At 38.8% G+C, this 20,652-nt stretch overlaps 1 protein-coding gene across 1 annotated transcript in view; it reads right to left on the reverse strand.

Annotated features, from left to right (window-relative positions):
- The window catches only part of LOC126203311 (alpha-tocopherol transfer protein-like), a 175,833-nt gene that overhangs the window by 100,104 nt on the left and 55,077 nt on the right, over nucleotides 1-20,652 (reverse strand). The window contains exon 2 of the mRNA XM_049937577.1: nucleotides 15,417-15,546. Within this exon, the coding sequence (XP_049793534.1) occupies nucleotides 15,417-15,546 (130 nt within the window). The remainder of the gene's footprint in view (nucleotides 1-15,416; nucleotides 15,547-20,652) is intronic.

Genomic DNA, 20,652 nt, shown 5'->3' on the forward strand with positions numbered 1-20,652 from the left:
GCTGTTAACCAAAACATCTCATCAACGAAAAATATTAGCGATCTGAAGATGGGCATAGTAGCCCGAAACCAGTTATGGCAGTAAAATAAAACATTCATAAAGGATGACGCCATCAGCCACAAATACAATTATTATTAACGGCCATGGAATTCACAAGAGCCAACACGAATAAAATAACAGAATTTTTTGTTGGGCGTCAAAAATCAACAGATTTGTTCAGGAAACAAAAGAGTGACGATTAAGCTATGTTGCATGAATGAGTTTCCAAAATTTAAGATACTTCTTGCATAAGGTCATGCAAAAAAAATTAACTATCTTGACACAATACTGACTGGTAAATTGCTAGTAATTTTAGAATTTTAAGCTGGTGGTGACAGATGTCTTTTCGCCTTTAATATGCAATAGGTCATTTCCAAATGATTCTTCTTTTGAATGGAGACTGAACGCTTTTCTTCAACTATTGAAGTTTTTACATTCGCTAAAGAACATTGTAAATTTTTCGTTCTGTTCCTTACTTCCAAACCACCTTGCTCACTTGCTGAGCATGTAGAAAATCTCTGTTACGAACTCAGAGGAATCATGGATAGCGTGAAGATCACTGCGGCGACCACAGTCACACATGGTACACAACCGTAATGACAAGGGCACCATCAGCCAGGCATTCTCCAGAGTCGAGCCATATAGCTCCAATCAGTCGCCACATAGAGGGCACTCTAACACCACCACACAGAGCGCTGATACCAGGAACCATTTTCTTCTTCAACAAAATCCTTGGTGGTTACGGTTGAACTTCCGGTAGTTGGGAATACCTCATGGCAAACGAGCAATCGTTTGACATTGGAAGTCTGTGGAAACATTTGTAAGGACAGGCCGAACAAAGAAAAACTGTTGAAAGAAACTTTTTAATTCCCACGTGGGAGAATAAAATTTGTTCAGTGCATACGATGTTTACTTGCCACTTTACAAACGTTGCTCAATGTGACAATCTGCTGCATCCACGACACGCTGGAAAGGCACTAGAGGTTACCCTAATGTTGCCCGAAACATCTCGGGTGGGATGTTGGCTGCCTTCTTCACTCTGCTTATCTTCAGCCTCCAAAATGTGTTAGTACCCCGTCGATAAACTCAGTCCTTCAGGTAACCCCACAGCGAGAAATACACGGATTCAAATCTGGTGATGTTTGTGGTCACGCAGTTTGGAACGATCGGCCGACGATTCGATTTTTTCAAAATGTTGAAACACGTATGTATTTAGTAGCAGCGATGGCGAGGCATGACAGAATCTCTGACCAGAGAGTTATTTATCGTTGCTAGTCTGCGCTTGACCGCGCGACAGTCGAGTTGCGAGTTGCGAAGCAGTTGTTGTACGTAGCGAGTCGCGAGAGCATGTAGTTCGTTCGTGCTAGTAGCGCGCGAGAGACAGTCGGAGTTGTGTGTGAGGAGTAGGCGGGCGTCGACATGGGTCTCTGGTCAAGATTCGGCACGAGGTATATTTTTAAATAAGGTAATGAAGCAGCATTGCGCACACGTATTAATGTAATGTATATTAACTGTAATTAATTTGTTCAAGAATGCCCCAATAATAATTTGGTTTTCAAACCAATCTTTTTTTAAGAAAAGAATCATTACAATTGAAACAATACTTCCTATGCTTTTCCTGCCAGAATCAATAATCAGATTTCAGTAATTTCAGATTTCAATAATCAGAATCAATTATCAGATTTGCACAGGGCCTAAGGTCAGCGCAGATGACCTTATAAAATTTATCAGGTTGATCATAACGTTAATTTTGTGGGGACTTAATAATTTTGCACCTTATTATTATTATTGAGTTTTATTACTGTGGGAAGCTAACATTTGGCTCTAATTGCATTTTCATTTAATTCATATCATTTAATAATAATCACGGGGAGATTACACTTAGCTCTATGTCTATTCACATTTAAAAATTATCTTTCATTTTGCGTGAAGGTTACACTTTGGCTCTATTCCCATTAACATTTGTTTATTGTCATCATTACAAAAATTCTGCGGGGAGGTTACAATGTGTCACGGGGTAACAGACGTCACGACCAATGTGTCAATACTCTAAGAACAGCATCGCTATTGGTGTTTTGCTCAGACGGCTTAACGAGTAAAGCCGTGCTCACCTTGTCCGGACCCATGTTTACTATTTGCAACTGTAGTTCACAATGACGGCATAGTTTCAGTCCTACATCACCGAAACAGAACCGGCACGCAACGGAAAATCCTGACACTCATACTAACAACGCAGATACGGCAGCGCATAGTCTGAACATCGTTCCTATGGAGTTGGGTACCCATACGGCAAATAGTTTTCCATCTATACTGGCTGAAGTAGCGAAAGTTCAGTTATAACCACCCTGCAGATCGCAGATGGACGTCCTTCCACCGTTCTTGCAGATCGAGTTGTTGATCAGCTCCAACCGCGGACCAATTCAATGAAGTCGCCGCAGTTATGACCGATCAACTTTGAAAGACTGCTCATCAGACAACAATCGCCGAGCGTCCAAGTGTGTACCTTCCTGTACGGAGTAACATTGCTGAAAGCATAGCAGATTATTTTTTAACCAACTGTGAACAGTGTTCTTCAGCTCACAAGAAACCTTTCTAAAAAAATTACTACTAGCACCATGTCCACAACACATTGCTATTCATAAAAGGAAATGACCGACATACAAACAATACTCGCGGAAGTCAATGGCTTAAAAAGTAATTCACTATACAACTCTAAAAACAAATCGATAAACCTTCTGGTTCCCACAGTAACCAACAACTAAAAACACACTTTCGAAATCGACAGAAAACCAATCTCTAGAGATGGAATAACTAATCATACATCTACACACCCAAAATCTCACAAATTTGCATTCTTTCATTCCATGACAAACAGAATCCTAAATCTGCCAGTGCAACAGGGGGACCCATACCTGAGGTATGGAGCACACTGCAACAGATGACACCCACGAACAATTATGACCCTAATATTGGTCTACAAATATACAAAGAAACGCATCCTAAATAGACTTGTAAATCATAAAATAACACTAACTAGAGAAACTACATTAAAAAGATCACCTACGTTCCAACACACTACATGAGGAAACTATAAAAAAATTGCTCTGAGCACTATGGGACTCAACTGCTGAGGTCATTAGTCCCCTAGAACTTAGAACTAGTTAAACCTAACTAACCTAAGGACATCACAAACATCCATGCCCGAGGCAGGATTCGAACCTGCGACCGTAGCGGTCTTGCGTTTCCAGACTGCAGCGCCTTTAACTGCACGGCCACTTCGGCCGGCGAGGAAACTATACGATAAAATAAACATCCTACTAAAAATAAATACAGATGTGAAATTGGCCTTCAGACAAGTAATATTAGCACAAAACTACGTTCAGAAAAATCCACACTCCAGAATCACTCAGACACTAAAATTTACAAAAATAACTACAATAAGAATACAAAATTTTATGTAGGACAGATGGGAAGAAATTCCGAGGTCAGATTCAGAGAACACATGAGGGAAACTAATAACAACCAATGAACTTTCTTTACACACCTCAGAAATGAAAAACACGAAGTTGACAGCATTTGAGATGCACTACAAATCCTGCACAAAATCCGCAAAGTGCAATCATGAATATTGCGGAGGAATTTGAGGTGTATATACGCACTAAGGATTATCCCCACATTTTTAAAAAATTGAAATTTTTTACAGGTATAAAGGATAAGAAACTACAGGAGATTACAAACATCAGCTAAAGTTCCACAGACACACGACCAGAAACAACAAATGTCTTTCAGTAAACATAAACAATTAGCTATTGAACTTTAATTTCTATGACCTTCAAAATAACAGGAAAGTTTTAATACACGTGTAACATCAAATCACCGATCAGTTTTAAAATGTTATTAAAACATGTTATTTATAGTTATTTCTAGCAACTACGGGCAGCGGTAATAGTTTAATCACAGTTACAAATGTCTGTTGAAAGGTATGTGCTAAGGTCTGATCAGGGTAGCTCCAGAAAATAGTCGGTAGTTGCCAACCCCAAGGTGGAACGAGTATAATATCTTTGAGGAGGAGGATATTCGATGGTTAAGAGAGCCGGGGGTGCAAAGTAAAAAAAACTGGGAAGTCGCAGGTAGGTGCCCGGAGGAAGCAGATGTGTGCAGACAGCGTTAAGGTAGGTCGCTGCCCCTGACCAAACATTAGTACGTAAATGAGAGAAGATATATAATCATTTGAAATTGGTTTTTGTTAGATAATGTTCAGAGTTAGGATTTCTATGCCCAAGGTTTGACGCAGTAAGCGTTTTGTAAAATTTTTTATAAGAGTGATTCGTGCTACGAAAATGTTTGAAATAGTAGGTTGCGTGTACGACTTAAAATTTCAACTATATATATATATATATATATATATATATATATATATATATATATATATATATATATCAACATTGTGTTTAAATCTAACAGCCTGAATCGTAATCCACATCCTTTGCTTGTATTCAATATGAAAATGAGTTTTAAACTAAAGTTACCCACCAATGAAAGAACGAAGTGAACATCAGGGACAAAAGTTAATTTTTCTGGACCATCTTAATGCCAGTGCACGAACGGCATTATTCTCTTAAACTTTATTGCTGAGTCAAATACATGTTGCATTTCTGGCAAAAGGGAGGAGTGCAAGAAACAAGTTCACAGACGCAGTCAGATGCAGGTTTGCTGAATAATTAATTTAGAACAATCTTATCATTGATACATTCACAGAATAAAAGGATACAATTTTGGTTAGATACTTTCACTGTCTACAACGTCAGGACGGGAGTAGAACACCCAATGAAGAACCTCTATAAATTATGTTTGCACAATACTGGTGAAGACAGTAAAGCCGAAATAACCTTATACGAGCTCTGTCCAAAAAATCCCGACGCTTTGTCCACAAAATTTTTCTATGTTTTACCTTTTGTTGTGCATGGTCTACTTCGAAATACACTCCTCCACAGTTCATACACTGCTCCTAACGCCGTTTGCACCTCGGAAAGCAGCCTCTTGCTGGCTCGCGCGAAGCGCTGTCTGCGAATTGTCTTTCATCTCGTCTATCGTTGCGAACTTCGTCCTTTCTACGAAGTTTTCAACTTTGGAAATGAAGAAGAAAAAAGAAAGTTCGCAGGGGGGCCACATCTGGAGAGTACGGGGGATGAGGCAGTGATTTCGTTTTTCGTGAAGTAGTCACGCACCAAGAGGGGTGAATATGCGGGTGCATAATCGTGATGCAAAAGCCACGAGTTGTTTCGCCACATTTCAGGCCACTTCCTTCTCACATATTCTCGCAGGCGTCGCAACACGTCCAGATAGTACCATCGATTAACAGTTTGTCCCTGTGGAACGAATTCATTATGCACTAATCCTTCAAAGTCAAAGAAAACTATCTGCATGGCTTTGACATTTGATCTGACGCGAAGAGCTTATTTTTGTCTTTGAAAACCTTTCCCGACGTATTGCGTGAAGACTGAACCTTCGTCTCAACATCATAATAATCATAATCGTAGACCCACGTCTCCATCACCAGTTACGAGTCTCTTAAGAAAAATCATTTTGCGCGATTCAAAAGCTCTTAACAGATTGAAACGCGATGGGCTTTCTGGTCTTGACTCATGAGCCTCTGGATGAACTTGGCGGCAACAGATGCATTCCAAGAGACTGTCAGGATTTCATGACATGATCCAACGGAAATGTTACATTCTGCAATCTTTCAGACAGTCAGTCTTCGATTGCCACGGACAATTTCGTTGACGTTCCTGACAGGAGCGCCGTGGGCAGACATCTAAGGGCGTCCTGAACGAGGGCCATCTTTAACTTCCGTCCGGCCATTTTTACACGGAGTACGGCTTAAGTAGTCATCATCGTAGGCTTCCTGCGTCAATCGGTGTGTGTCTGAAGGTTTCCTTGAGTTTCACCCAAAATTTAACGCAGACACGTTGCTCCTCTAACTCTACCGCATAGAAATTCACGAACTGTGCGACAACATTTTACTCAATACAGCACTAAACAATAACAGACATACAACAATGAAACTTCCGGCAGTCGCACATTAAACACAGGTATGTGCTGGGGTACCAGCCTCATTTCGGTCCAACACACCACTGGCGCGAAATTACGAATGTTCCGAAATTTTTTGAACAGACTTCGTATACAAAAATAAAATATCAAGTAGCACACTGTAAGTAGGCTGTTTAGGTTTTTTTTGGTAACGCCACCTCTGGATGAAAATCACTGGCTGTGCTGTGTGCAGTCTGTGGCTGCTTTGCATTGTTGTAATACTCGCCATTGTAGTGTTAGGCAGCTGGCTGTGAACAGCGCGTAGCGTTGCGCAGTTGGAGGAGAGCCGCCAGCAGTGGTGGATGTGGGGAGAGAGATGGCGGAGTTTTGTAATTTGTCATGAACTGATATATATATATGATGATATCAAGGTAAATACATTGTTTGTTCTCTATTAATATCTTTCATTTGCTAACTATCCCTATCAGTAGTTAGTGCCTTCCATAGTTTGAATCTTTTATTTAGCTGGCAGTAGTGGCGCTTGCTGTATTGCAGTAGTGGGAGTAACCAAGATTTTTGTGAGGTAAGTGATTTGTGAAAAGTACAGGTTAATGTTATTCAGGCCCATTCTCTTGTAGAGATTATTGAAAGTCAGATTGCGTTGCGCTAACAAAATATTGTGTGTCAGTTTAAGCACAGTCCTGTAAAATTGTAAAAAGGGGACGTTTCATATGTCGACCCTTAGCCGAGGATACCTCACTGGAATCTTCTGATTTTTTTTCTTGTAGTTTGTGTAATTAGTGTAGCTTTTGTTTATTGCTAGCGCGTAATTGTAGAGAAAATCTCCTTTGTAGTTGCAGTCTTTCATTGTTGTACAGTAGAACAGTTGTGGTATGCATGTAGATTTGCACGAAGTATTTCGCAGCTGCAATTAACTAGATATTATTTTCAGTGCTATGTTAATGTGTTCCCCTATTTTTGCTCTTCAAATTGTGTTTTTCTGTGTTGTCGTGTGAAATATTGTGACAATAATGGCGTGTGAAAAACGTAATACTAGGCTCCAAAGTAAACTGAGAAATGACAGTGAAGACGAAAGCAGTGTGTTAGCGCCGCAGAGTAATGAATTAACTAATGTTCAAAGTAATAATTTGGTAATTGTGCATAGGGAAATGGAGTGGGAGGCAAACAATGGCGTAGACAGTGAAACAATTAGTGAGCAGGGAAGCATTATCGATCGATCGGTCGGCAACAGCTCGCCTCAGGAATCTGAAATGACAGGAAACAATCTCGCAAATATTGTAGACTCAGGTTTTGGGTCCTCACCGTTTCCTCAAATGAGTCAAGACACATTTTCTGCTTGTCAAAATGTGAATGTTGCCGGTGCAACTTCACTGACGAATAGCACTGAGGAACATGTTTCAGACACCAGTGCACTGTTATTACAATTAATGCAACAAATGGGACAAAAGCTTCAAAAGTTAGACATAATGGAACAAAATCTTCAAAAGTTAGACACAGTGGAACAAAATCTTAAAAAGTTAGACGTAACACTTGAACAAAGTCAGAAACAAATAGGACAAAATCTTCAAAAGTTAGACTCATTGGAGCAAACTCTTGAACAAACACGTGAGGATTTAACTAATGAGTTAAATCACATTGAATCGAAATGTCAAAAAGTCTGTAACGACGTAAAAACACAAATTTGTGAGCATTTCCAACCTATTTTTTCGCGTCATGAAAATGCACTACAGAATCACGAAGCAGCCATAAAAGAACTGCAAACTACTGTTCATGAAAATCATGAGACCTTACAAGCTAAATTTGACTCAGTTGCATCTACCGATTCGGTTACGCAACTTGCAAAAACTCAGGAAAACTTGAAGGACACAGTAGATTCGATTTCAACACAAATGGACACACTGAAACTTGGTTCAGAAAAACACACTGAGGAAATTTGTTCACTATCGGAGAAAGTAGCCGAACTTTCGGATCAGGTCACTAACTTATCTACAAAGGTAGATGATGATCTGAATGACAAGACCTGTAGCCTTCACTGACACAGAAGAGTATGAACAAATTAGAAAATTCAAACAAAATCAAAATCAAATCAATACACAGTACAAAAGAGAAATCCGGGAAGTACAAGACCAGTTGACGCAGGTAATACAAGAATTACATATTTCAGAGGACACTCGCGCTCCAGTACAGGAAGAGGGACATAGAAATACGGAACAGCCACAAAATAATAACACAGCGCATTTCGGAAATTATGAAAGAAATTGGCAAGGTGCACCGAATTTTGAAGTGGAACCGCCGAAACGACGTAACAATGACCGATATGCGACTCGCCGACATGATGACTGACTATAAGCTGTTCATTACTACACGTAAATTCAAAACGTTTAAAAATTCTGCCAACGACATTCATCCACAAGCGTGGCTTCATCAATTCTCTCATTGTTTTCCTCCCAACTGGTCGTTAGAACACAGATTAGAATTTATGTGTGGCTATTTAGAGAATGAACCAGCTGTAAGAATGCGTTCGGTCATTCACGATTGTCATAGTGAAGGAGAATTTTACCATGCCTTCCGCTCAGCATATTGGTCTCAAGCCACACAAGACCGAGTAAAACATGGCATCATAATGATGAAACATTTCGAACAATCTGAATTCTCCAGTCTTGTGAAATATTTTGAAGACATGTTGCATAAGAATCAGTATCTTTCAAACCCATACAGCCCCTCAGAACTCATCCGCATTTGCTTAATCAAATTTCCTGAACATTTACGACACATTATTTTGGCAGGACGTTGCAAAGACGACATTGAAGCGTTTCAGGGACTCTTACAAGAATTAGAAATTGACACTGACAATCGCGGAACGCGGGAACAGGAACACAACAATTACAGGTCATATCCGTCGCAATTCCGCGATGAAAGAAATAGTAACTGGACGCGACAAGGCTATTCTCACAACACAAATCGTGACCAAAAAAGACACCACCCATATGACAACCGTTGGCAGAATAATAGGTACAGAGAAAGATCGCACTTCCATAGTAATGAACATGATAGAGATTACCATAGAAACAGACAATATGGGAACCAAAACAATTATTATCAAGGGAGACAGAATAACTTCAGACGCAACAGTTCGGCGCACAGTTACGATTCAGGGAGAAATTCTCCACCACGTGACGGACAAGGAAGAAACTACGGAACCTACCGACATGACGACAGACGATATATTCGTAACGACAGACCTGAATTGCATCAGAACTGGCGGGATTTAAACAGGGCAGGGCCTTCTCGTCAGAGTGAATTTGTAGAAGTTAGGTCTCCTAATCCCAATAACGGCACGCGACAACAAAGAGACAGACAATGACTCGCACAAGCAGGCAGCCGCGTGCGCCCGCTGGCTCCGAGAAAAATAACATAAGACGCTAGCTTTGAGAAAAATTTTAGCATTCTTTACCGATGTATACAACATGATAATTGCTTTGAAGTTGAAACTCTGTGCAATAGGAAGAGTAAAGGTTTACACCACATTTCACATGTAAAACCGTTTATTGAAAAATAATCTGCTTTTTAACTTTGTTTTTGCCATAAAACTTTTCACTTCACATTACTAGTATGCTTGTCAGATTTAGAATCTGTTAACATGCAACAATGTTTGAAGTTAAATATCCAGTCAAGAACCAAGAGAACTTATTTCAAGAAAAATTACGAATGCATTGTTATTGTGAATAGATGACACAGTGTTGTTGTATTTGTACATTCTTGCTTGTTAGTTGCACGATTACGTAACGACTATAAGGCTCACATACTGAGAACATTTACCAGTACTGCTAATGAGATTTTAATGCAACATTTTGGTCTGCTTGAAAATACATTCTTTTTGAAGTACTTTCTGTGGGATTAAAGATGACTTAGCATTTGGTTTCTTTGACAGCTACACGATTATATCACAACGCTACTAATGAGTGACAATTTACAATGTTGCTTTTGCGGTGTATCTGTTTTATATCTGCACAGTTTTTCTGAAATCTTCTGGAAGGTAAAACAGGTTTTAGTAGTAAATTTTGTAGTATAGCTACAATGCGACAGGGTTTTCTGTAGCACAACAATACGTTACAGTACACTACTTTCTTCATCACACCAATAAGCACAATAACTACGATATCTATACGCAAAGCATTTCACTTTTGTGTATCATGAGGTAAGTACATTGACTTCTGCAGAACTTAGCTTTCGGAGGACGATAACTACGACAGTTCCACAGAATTATCTTACAGCAAGACGCACATTTAGCGCTACAGGACACGCATTTGAGTGATCAATTTTGTACTTAAACCATTTATTTTTCAAGATTTTTGAATTACAAAGAAAGTTTTCCGTGATACATTTCATTCCATTGCTGTAATCTGTAACTCCTGAGGGTATAATTAATTACATTAATCCTCAGGGGGGTACATGCTTACTTTGTGTCCCATGTGTGTGGCAACAAGGAACCCTAGCTAATATGGTATTTGCTTATACAACTTTACACATCGGTACCATATTTCTCCAACACATAAATTACACAGCTATCTGATTATTTGACAGAGAAATAAACATTCTTTTTACTACGTCAGTGACAGATGTTTACGCAATTACACAGTTGGATAACTTCACACTTACGAAATTGTATGTTGTTTGTACTTTGTGAACTGTTCATATTTTTTCAGAACCATTGTGATACTATGAGAGCTTTGAATGATGTATTTGGTAAGGGAGCATGATTTTAAAGTACGTTTGATGTAGATGACACTTTTGACATGAGCAGAGAATTTTTTTTAAGTTTTGATATTATTGGAGGAAGCTACGACGATTTTGAGAGTTGACTGAGGTGTTATGATGTTATTTTTACGACGACTATGTGTATTATGTTGTTGCGGTATATTTATTATCAATAAGCTGATGCTATATAAGGAATGTGATTACGTGTTTATATGTATATGAATAATGAATAGAAGTTAGGGACTATGGTTTGTGAAAAAGGTTGTTGGAAACTAAGAATCGTACTTTAAGAGTTATGAAATGTGTGTATATGCGTGAATGTATCACAATGCTGGCGAAAATTTTTTGGACGCTGTTATATTTATAGGATTTTGTTTCTACAGATTTGTAACCCAGATTCTTGACTTGTGAAATATTTTTATATGAGACTGTCACTGTAGCGGAAACTGGTGTCGTAAATATTTCCGTACGAAAGTTAAGTGACCACCTGCACGTAATGCGTTGTGAGCGGCCAGGTGTGCCAGCCGCCTTGAGAAAAAGGCATTAGTGTGTGGCGCAGGTGGTAGAGAAGAAAAAAAAAGGGGAGGCCATTATCCTCGCTATTGACATTTGTTTGTAGAAAGCATCGTAAATACGACACGCTAATAATAGCTTGGAAACATTCTTACATCTTCACACCTGATTAGGACAAGTGTATGTACGAGAATTGACAGAAATGCCATATGGCTTGCTTTATGTATTTATTTACTCATTTTGTTTAATATCTAGTTTCTAGCTGCACTGCAGCACTGGTTAAAATAAAATTTTATAGATGTACTAATATAAATATTTTCTGTCTCCAGATCCAGTAAATAACAGTTTTGTGATATATTTCCAAAAAAATGAGGGAGCATAAAAAGACATTTCCCTTCACAGGAATTGCATAAACAATTTCTTTACGATTTGGTAACTTATCTGCTAGTGTAAGTTCTCGTGATGCATCACTCTAGTGTTAAGATGTGACATAGGTATTAGACATGGCCATTTTTAGTGTAATATTTTTTCTGCTTGAGCTATGTCATGTTTACGTATAAGTTGCTGCTGTTTGCCAGGCATAGTGTTATTGAATTTGACTTTGTATTATTCTGTTAAGCCAGTTTTACTAATGATTTGTTTTTATTGTTTGCTGCACATTGCCTTAGATTAGTTGTAATATTACAATTGCTTTGCTAATTTCTTAATGCTGCTTGCTTCGCAAATCTGCGTTTTTTTCATTGCTGTTTATATTAATTGTTTTATGTGATGCTGCATTGCCTCGTCCCTTGGTATATATATCTGAGCTCAGTAGATTTAAGTTAGCTTAAGAGGGGGTAGACTATATAAGAAACTAACTATGATGAATTTATAAGAAATGTATTGAGAAGCTATCAGAAAATGGTTCGGCAAAAAATAAAAAAGGATACTGTACAGTGGAGAAAAACTATTTTTGACAGAGGATGTGAACAGAATACAGAAAACAGGCTTAGATAGGACTTTTGGGAAAAATGATGAACGAAGGGAGATCTCCATGCAAAATACTGCAGTAAAACAAACCCTGTCCTTTCCTTTTGTGTTATCCCACTATGTGTTTGTGTACCCTTGTGTATTTGTTTTCTTCCTGTCTCTGTGTAGTTTCATAGAATTTTTTCTTCTTCTAATACTAAGCTACATTCACTATGATGAGGAATACTGTTATCCTCAAATATAATTGGCATTAATAATATGTTATTTACCTTGTAAATATGCTTAGACATTATTTATTTTGTTTTATTTTAATGCTCATGTGTGAAGTTGATGTTTCGAAAGTTATTCTGATCTTTTATGTATGTACTCATGTCATAATTCCTGTAACACTGACGTATATGTCTATTTCTATTCTTTTGTGAAGTCCCTATTACCACAAATGTTATCTGTATTGTTATGTTCTTTACTGATGTGTTTTGTACCTTTGTTATTGTGTTCTTATGTTATAAAATTGTAATTGACACCAGTTCATCAAATTAAGCAACTTGTAAGTTACATTTCACTGCACACGTTTTTGTTGGTCATAGTATATGGACAATATGTGAGAAGTAGGGACTGATAGTGTTTGCACGTGTGTTAATAATTCAGCAAGGGACTGGATAACAGCATTGCTGGTTCTAAGGACAATTCCAAAAACTTTGTGAGTGCACAAGTGGTGGTTATGGACTTACTATATTATCCGCAAGACTCTTCAATGGTGATTGTGCACCTGCACAGTCACAACAGATGGCTGCTGGCCATCTCTACAAGGACTACAGTGGGTCTAGATCTTTGATGATCCATCAATACCATTATTTCTACTAGGACTGCAGTGGGTCTGCGCCTCTGGTGGCCCACCAATACCGTCATCTCTACCAGGACTGCTGTGGGTCTGCTCTGTGATGACCTACCAAACGATATTCTTCAAAACTGACTGACTCAGCTGTGGGTTTGCTCTGTTGTGGCCCATTACCTGCCGGCATGTCAAGAGTCAGCACTGTCTTTCCGTTGGAAGGACAACACTACTTCTTCAAGACTGCATGGAAATCCACTACTTCCGTGTGCATTTTCTTTTACTGCTCAGACTTTGAGAAAAACACTGCTATTTTAACGTCATGAACGATCAGGACTGTCTTTATGGACTGTGAGAAAATTTGAGCTTTTGACCAACATTGTATCAGTAAGTGTGTGCATTTGATTTCTTTGTTATTGTAATTACGATTATGAAAAATTTTAACAAATATGTATTGGCCAGTGCCCAAAAAAATTTGTAAAATTTTTTGTGGGGAGCATGGGGGCTATGTAAGTAGGCTGTTTAGGTTTTTTTTGGTAACGCCACCTCTGTATGAAAATCACTGGCTGTGCTGTGTGCAGTCTGTGGCTGCTGGCTGTTAACAGCGCGTAGCGTTGCGCAGTTGGACGTGAGCCGCCAGCAGTGGTGGATGTGGGGAGAGAGATGGCGGAGTTTTGTAATTTGTCATGAACTGATATATATATGATGATATCAAGGTAAATACATTGTTTGTTCTCTATTAATATCTTTCATTTGCTAACTATCCCTATCAGTAGTTAGTGCCTTCCATAGTTTGAATCTTTTATTTAGCTGGCAGTAGTGGCGCTTGCTGTATTGCAGTAGTGGGAGTAACCAAGATTTTTGTGAGGTAAGTGATTTGTGAAAAGTACAGGTTAATGTTAGTCAGGGCCATTCTCTTGTAGAGATTATTGAAAGTCAGATTGCGTTGCGCTAACAAAATATTGTGTGTCAGTTTAAGCACAGTCCTGTAAAATTGTAAAAAGGGGACGTTTCAACTGTCTACTAATTCTCTGGATAATGTTTAAGTTTTACCGAGCTGAACTAATAGAGTGTCAACTGACAAAAGTCCATGAGTGTACTATTCAATTAGACAGTCATCGTACGGTGAGTTATGTTAACAGAATCAGAACTGCACTCCGTGCCAAGCTTCTCATCACAGTTTAGCATTTGCTGTGTGTATTATTTTAACAGATGATCGTTACTTGTTTCATATTATGATCCCCACATTCTTTGTGTCCTACATTTCATCGTCCTGTAACTAAGCCAGTTGCATGCTTGCAAGCACACCATCGTCAATACAGCTGCAAGGAGGTTCGCTTCCCGCTACCTTTATATACGACGCCAAACTTCTTCCGTGAGCACAACAGTCATAATCTGAAGAGTCGTGTCGAGAATACAGACAGTTAAGGTGACTGTTTTGCTACCAATTTTGTTGACAGAGCACCAGGAAAGAATCCCATCCCTTATTAATCTGTGTGTAAATAATCATGAACAAATTTTCACCATCTCCAGTAAGATACTGTAAGGTCATTAGTTTGAAACATTTGATCCTCGGTATTGACATTTGCAAGCTAATCAGTTCGAGATTATTTAATGGAATTAGTGTGGCTTCATTATAAAAGAATAAACTTCACAATTGTTACCGCGAGATGCTAAAACGTGGGGGGTTTGTCTCTTACAATGAATCTCTAATTCCATCATTGACATTTGCGAGACTGCATATCGTGAAACTGTTTCGCTTCCAGGTACCTACACAGCGATGGGACAAGGGAAGACAGCTTCTACACTTCCCGTATACCTCCCCTCCGTCCCCCTTCTCCACCCCCCTCCCATCCTAGAAAGATAATCTAAACTTCGCAAACAAAACAACCTTAGTAGACGGACACGTATAAACTGATCAGTTGCAATAAAGTCAGAGTACTTCCAGTACTCGCCCCACTTAACGCCCTCCCTCCTCACCCAGCTCAGATTCTGGGAACATTCTCCCTCCCCTCTGTGATTTACTCTACATCGCCGTCTGGCCAGCCGATTTCAGGACGTTCACGAGCGCTTTAGGGCTGTCAGTGGTGCAGTTTTTCCGACAACAGAGTGACTGACTTCGTCATATGCGTTGCCGCAATTTAAACATCGCTTTAAGTACTCCAGTGATATAGGGAAACTTCATTTCGCTGTCCAATCCCTCCCTGCCTTTAATGAATCTGGTACTGCTTAGCCGATACATCCTGCAACTCACCTGTCCTGGCTTTAATGTGTGGTTGCTTGCTGAGCCAGTCCCTGATGTGCTTTATGTCCTCGCCTCGCCTCCTGGGGTCCTCGTTCAGGTCCTGCTCAGCTCTCTTCTGAAGTTCGGGGGTCAAATCCATCTGCAACGGCAACACGAAAAGTATTTTATACGAGATAGACAAAAAGAACTCTGTGTCACAGTACCTTATTTAGTCGATACTGTAAGCAGTTTATAGTGGATCTCTCACTTTACATAGCCCTTTTTATTGCCAATATGTTCACCTTTAGCGCTTTTACAACCTTCCACATAAACAATGCGTCTAAATTACACCGACAAACTTCGAGAGGTTGTAGAAGGCGCCTTGAACGAAACGAGAACGATGTCACAGAGCGTCGGAGTTATAGGCGCCGACACCTGTATGTTTATGTCTGTGCAGGGTGAGTCCGTGATTATGTTCCAGACTTTCAGGTAGGTTCGAGAAGGATAAATGTAGTACTTTACTCGATTTCAGAAGTTTAAATATTGCATTCGCATTTAAAGTAGAGGCGGGTTGCTTATAACTCATATGAATAGCCAGCTTTTTGGAGGTTTCCAACCTCCTTCAGCTAAAGTGTCTAGTGTTGTGTTCGTCATCGCTGTCTGTATATATATATATATATATATAAAAACAAGTTTTATTGTCATGATGGTTTTGAGACGGTTTAAACATAATTCGGGGAATTCTGTAGATACACAAAAAATACTTATTGGGATGAAATAGGATAAATGTATTTTCTTATTGAACGGTAAACGTATATTCACGAACGTAATGTGTACTGTGATACGAGAGGAATTCCAGCGAACTGACAGTTCATGGCTTAATGGGTTGAAAAACATGCGGTGGTATACACCTGTGGGTATCATAGAACAACTATTAACTGTACTAAGGTCGGTTCCGTGTTGGGCGTACTGTTTTCCTGTGTTACAGATCCTGTAAACATTCGAGGAAGCTATACAGACTGACACGTCATTGCACTGCATTTAGGAAGCATGCGTCCCCGAAGAAATCGCGCGATGTGTTACGATCTAGAGCAGAAAGTTTACATATAGTTTATCCGAATGGTTTGATGTGGTAGACGACATTAACATAAACATTACCTATCAATAATACAGTGTCTGCAAATGCTTCGTTTTCTGTACAAAAGCCAGTGCTCATCATTCAGATTTTAGATGCTATCCTTTCGGCCGTTATTCTTACCATATAAACTAAGAACTATGGAAGTTTGTTATGATAGGTTACAGAGTATCTTCTGTGAAATTAATTTATTTAATTTCGGGTTTTAAAATATGTAAGATTCTTTTTCTGCGAAAGTGTGGAAAGACAGACTTCTTAATTACAGAACTAACACTGGAAGTTACATTTACTTTCTGCAGTATCCATTTTTCCCGTGCACCCTTCCTACATTCATGTCTATAATGTCCACACATATTTTCGATCATTTAACATAGATTGCGGTATCCACAAATTTAAACAACATTTATAAATATAATTCCAATATTAATTATATTTAATTATTTCGTAAAAAGAAAATTTTTAGGAAACCTGCGTGAAGTGTCATTGCTAAGATATTGCTCTAAATTTTACACTCGTGTTGCAGTGAAGTCCTTCCTGCACGTTTTACACTATACAGTTTCCTTCATCTTAGTGCAAGTTCAGAACTACACGTTTCTGGATATGTCTTCATTAACAAAAATATTTCACTACTGCCCTCTACTATTTCAGAGAACTAGAAATCGTTGTGACACACGTTGTATAATGTACTTTTGCAGTCAAATCATTTGGAATGTAGTAAAAAAAGTCGTAAACCGTGACTAATATCCTGTTGAGAACACACGAATCTAGTGAATCATGAATCATTGTGCAATGGTTAAATATTTCGGGAAAGAATGCAAGCGCCATGACGTTTCCATGGAGGGGAGCCTGAAAGAGTAGTAATAAATATTGGTTTGAAAAGTAGTGATGAAGACAATCATAAACTTAAGACTACACCTAGGGAACTGCATGACATGTTTGCATCACAGCATCAAAGTCTGGTTGATTTGCGACATTGTATTCAGGTGGTAAGGTCCCCCAAATCTGCGAGATCATGTTGATGCATAGTTCATCTGGCAATTTTTAACACGAGACGAAACTGAATTAACTTTCCGCATCAGCTATAGTCACTGGAAGAATAAAATATGTGCATACCTACAAAACCATCCGAAAATAAGACGAATTTTAAGCTCGTGGATCTTGCTGAAGAGGTCTAACTGTTCCCAAGTAATGCGTCGAAACTTTGAAGTATGAACTGTTTTGAGATATATAATTTCTCCCTGTAAATCTGTTGTGGCATAATTACGATATTCATTGATAAAGACCTTTCATGTCTCAGCAGTGTCGGTTATCTTTCAACGTTTTCATAAAAATCGAAGTGTTTTATCTAAAATCTTCAGGTTTTCATGTTAGCCACTAGAATGTCATTGAAATAAAAATATTTATCTTTAATAAATCTGAGTTTCATACCAATCCACTTCATGATGTCAGTGCGCCACATCTTTAGAAATACAGGGCTACAACTTTAGATTCACGACGTACGGTCTCTCAATTTTCGCTAAGATATTTTAAGTTATTTCATAATCTCGCGAAGTGTTTCACCTCACCATCAATGGTAGTATTTAGAGCTTTTTTAACTTTTTTGTAGCCAGTTGGTACCAACAATATTAGCCTATATTGTTCAACACTTTGAATATCTCTCATAATCCAAAACACCTCACACCACACAACGTGTTTAAACTGACAAATTTAACTTTGAGCTTCAGCAGCAACAGCAATATTATTCAAGTGAGCAGTAGTTGGTTTTATAGTGTCAATATGAGCACTGCAGGTGGCATCAGACATTGAATATAAATAACGGCCAAAGCATTGTTTCAGAATTTCCAATTTTTGTGGATTGAAGCTGAACAGGTTGAAAGGAAGCTGTATCAGACCGAAAAACTGTATCTGCTACATGCCAACATGTACTCCACGTAATGTTGTGACAAGTACACACAGAAAATTATGCAAGAGGATTGCCCGAAGAAAGCATGTCCAAGGTAATTTATAAGACCCTCTCGTATTACTTCCGTTATCATAACTCTGAGTCATTCACTAATAGGAATTGTGTGTCTCACAAGTATTGATCAAATTAAATGCCAATAGCAGCTCCTGTTTTCTGACTACAATCTACGAATCCTAAAAACCATTCACTTATTTCATATTTATGAAATTCCATATTGAAGTAAATTAGCGCAGGATGAATGCTATCTTTTCAACATGACATGAATTAGGACTTGCATCGACAATAATTGAATGATATTGTCTTTCTGTTCCAAGAGGGCAGTCTTTACATGATGGGCAGGACTACAAATAAATTCCATTCAGAATATCCCTTGACAGATATTGCACTTGTACGCATTCCAGTTTAACAAAAACTGGATCATAGTCGCATAACAGTTGCAATATTCCGATGAAATTTCCGTTATATGGACTCCACTTCTGTGAGAAGCCAAAGCCAAGCTTCCTTGACCAAAAAATGCCACATCAGTAACATGTGTGTTCCCGCGTATGGCATGTAAGACGGCTATTCTATGAATGAAAGAACATTACCTCTACTTACAAGCATCAGCATGGTCCATGTATCTCTTGTACGTTTCATCTCTTCACTTGCTCGGTTCTTCCAGGACAAGTGGATACAAACAGATTTTATTTTGTGTTTACTCTCGAATGCAAAATACTTACTGTGTATTTTGTGTAAAATCGCGTTGTGAGGGAATCAGAAGTGAATGTTGTTGGCAATCTTACCATATTATTACGAAGTTTCATAGCTGTTTAAGTACACAATTGTTGGGGAAATGTGTCGGTAGTATTTGCAACAATATTTAAACAAAGCACATTTTCGACTCCATCGCAAGGTGGCTCTAGGTTACCACATCGGAAGAATTCAATATTGAACTTTAAATATGACTGTATGCAGTTGCTCTTCACGCAACATTAAAATGATGGAACGAAGTAAAAAGAAAGAGCTAGTTTGGCTATGTTGGCACCGGGTGAATGTACTTTTATTTATTAGATGACAAGATTTTACAATATCAATCCCATATTTCCCAACTGAGCATCCTGGAGTATCCAAACCCTTCAGAGACTGCCCTACTAAAAAAGAAAAAAGCATGTTGTACTGCATGTCTTCTACTCCTCCCTCACTACAGCCTTCCACTCACATGAAAATTACAACACGTATTGAACTATCCATTCTATGTCCCCATACGATTTCTCTAGTTCCTAATATTCTGCTTGAGATGTCGGGATGTCTATCTGAACCATAGTCGTTGACGTTGGTTTGATACCAGTTCTGACTGGAATAATCTCAACACCGAATTATTCACAGTTACTCGCTTTCAGACTGATGTTGCTATTCATAATGAATCTTTCTTGCTTTGTACCATTTTTCGCTTCAGTTGATATTGCCACATGACAAATACTTATATTGTTTCCAATTCATTATACTGACTCCGCCATACCTAGGCTGCGCCTTTACATTTCCCTTCTTAGATTCATATCTCGTTCAGATTTCCAACTCTTAAAATATTACGCTTTCGTCGGTTATTCAGCTTGTTTCTCGTGGTTACCTCTTTTTGGCAATAGCCCCCTAGATAGCCGAATGGAGGACTAAGTGGGACTCCTTTAGCAATGGAGACAGACAGTTTTTCCATTACAGATGTTCTGTGAATACACAATACGTGTGTTTAACGAAGTGGTTTCTAGTATGTTCTATTCCTCATATCGTTTATCACTGCTGAATCATTTGCCTTTTAGGGACAGTTCCCCATCCTAGGAGCAAGTGCTTGCCGTGAAACTCCTGTCCGCTCGTCCACCCTCTTTTACGAGGTCGTTGGCGTGGGTTACTCACTACCCCGGGAATCTTCGGCAGTCATTACGGACTGTCTACTCGCAATTGAGGTTTGGCCGGAACGTTACCGGGACTAGGTTAATAATGAAAGATAAGATGCTTCCCTGCACCACATTTTATGGCTATTATTAAAACCATAGGCACCTGGGCTGTGTTGTGTACCGCGAATAACAGTGTTTGATACTAATAGTAGCTGCATAATAATCTGTATCAGAGCTGTATATGGCGTTTATAAGTCACCAAGGCGCACGGAACAAAATGCTGTCGTCTATAAAGGAGTG

Source organism: Schistocerca nitens, chromosome 9 (assembly GCF_023898315.1).
Source record: "Schistocerca nitens isolate TAMUIC-IGC-003100 chromosome 9, iqSchNite1.1, whole genome shotgun sequence".
Taxonomy (NCBI): domain Eukaryota; kingdom Metazoa; phylum Arthropoda; class Insecta; order Orthoptera; family Acrididae; genus Schistocerca; species Schistocerca nitens.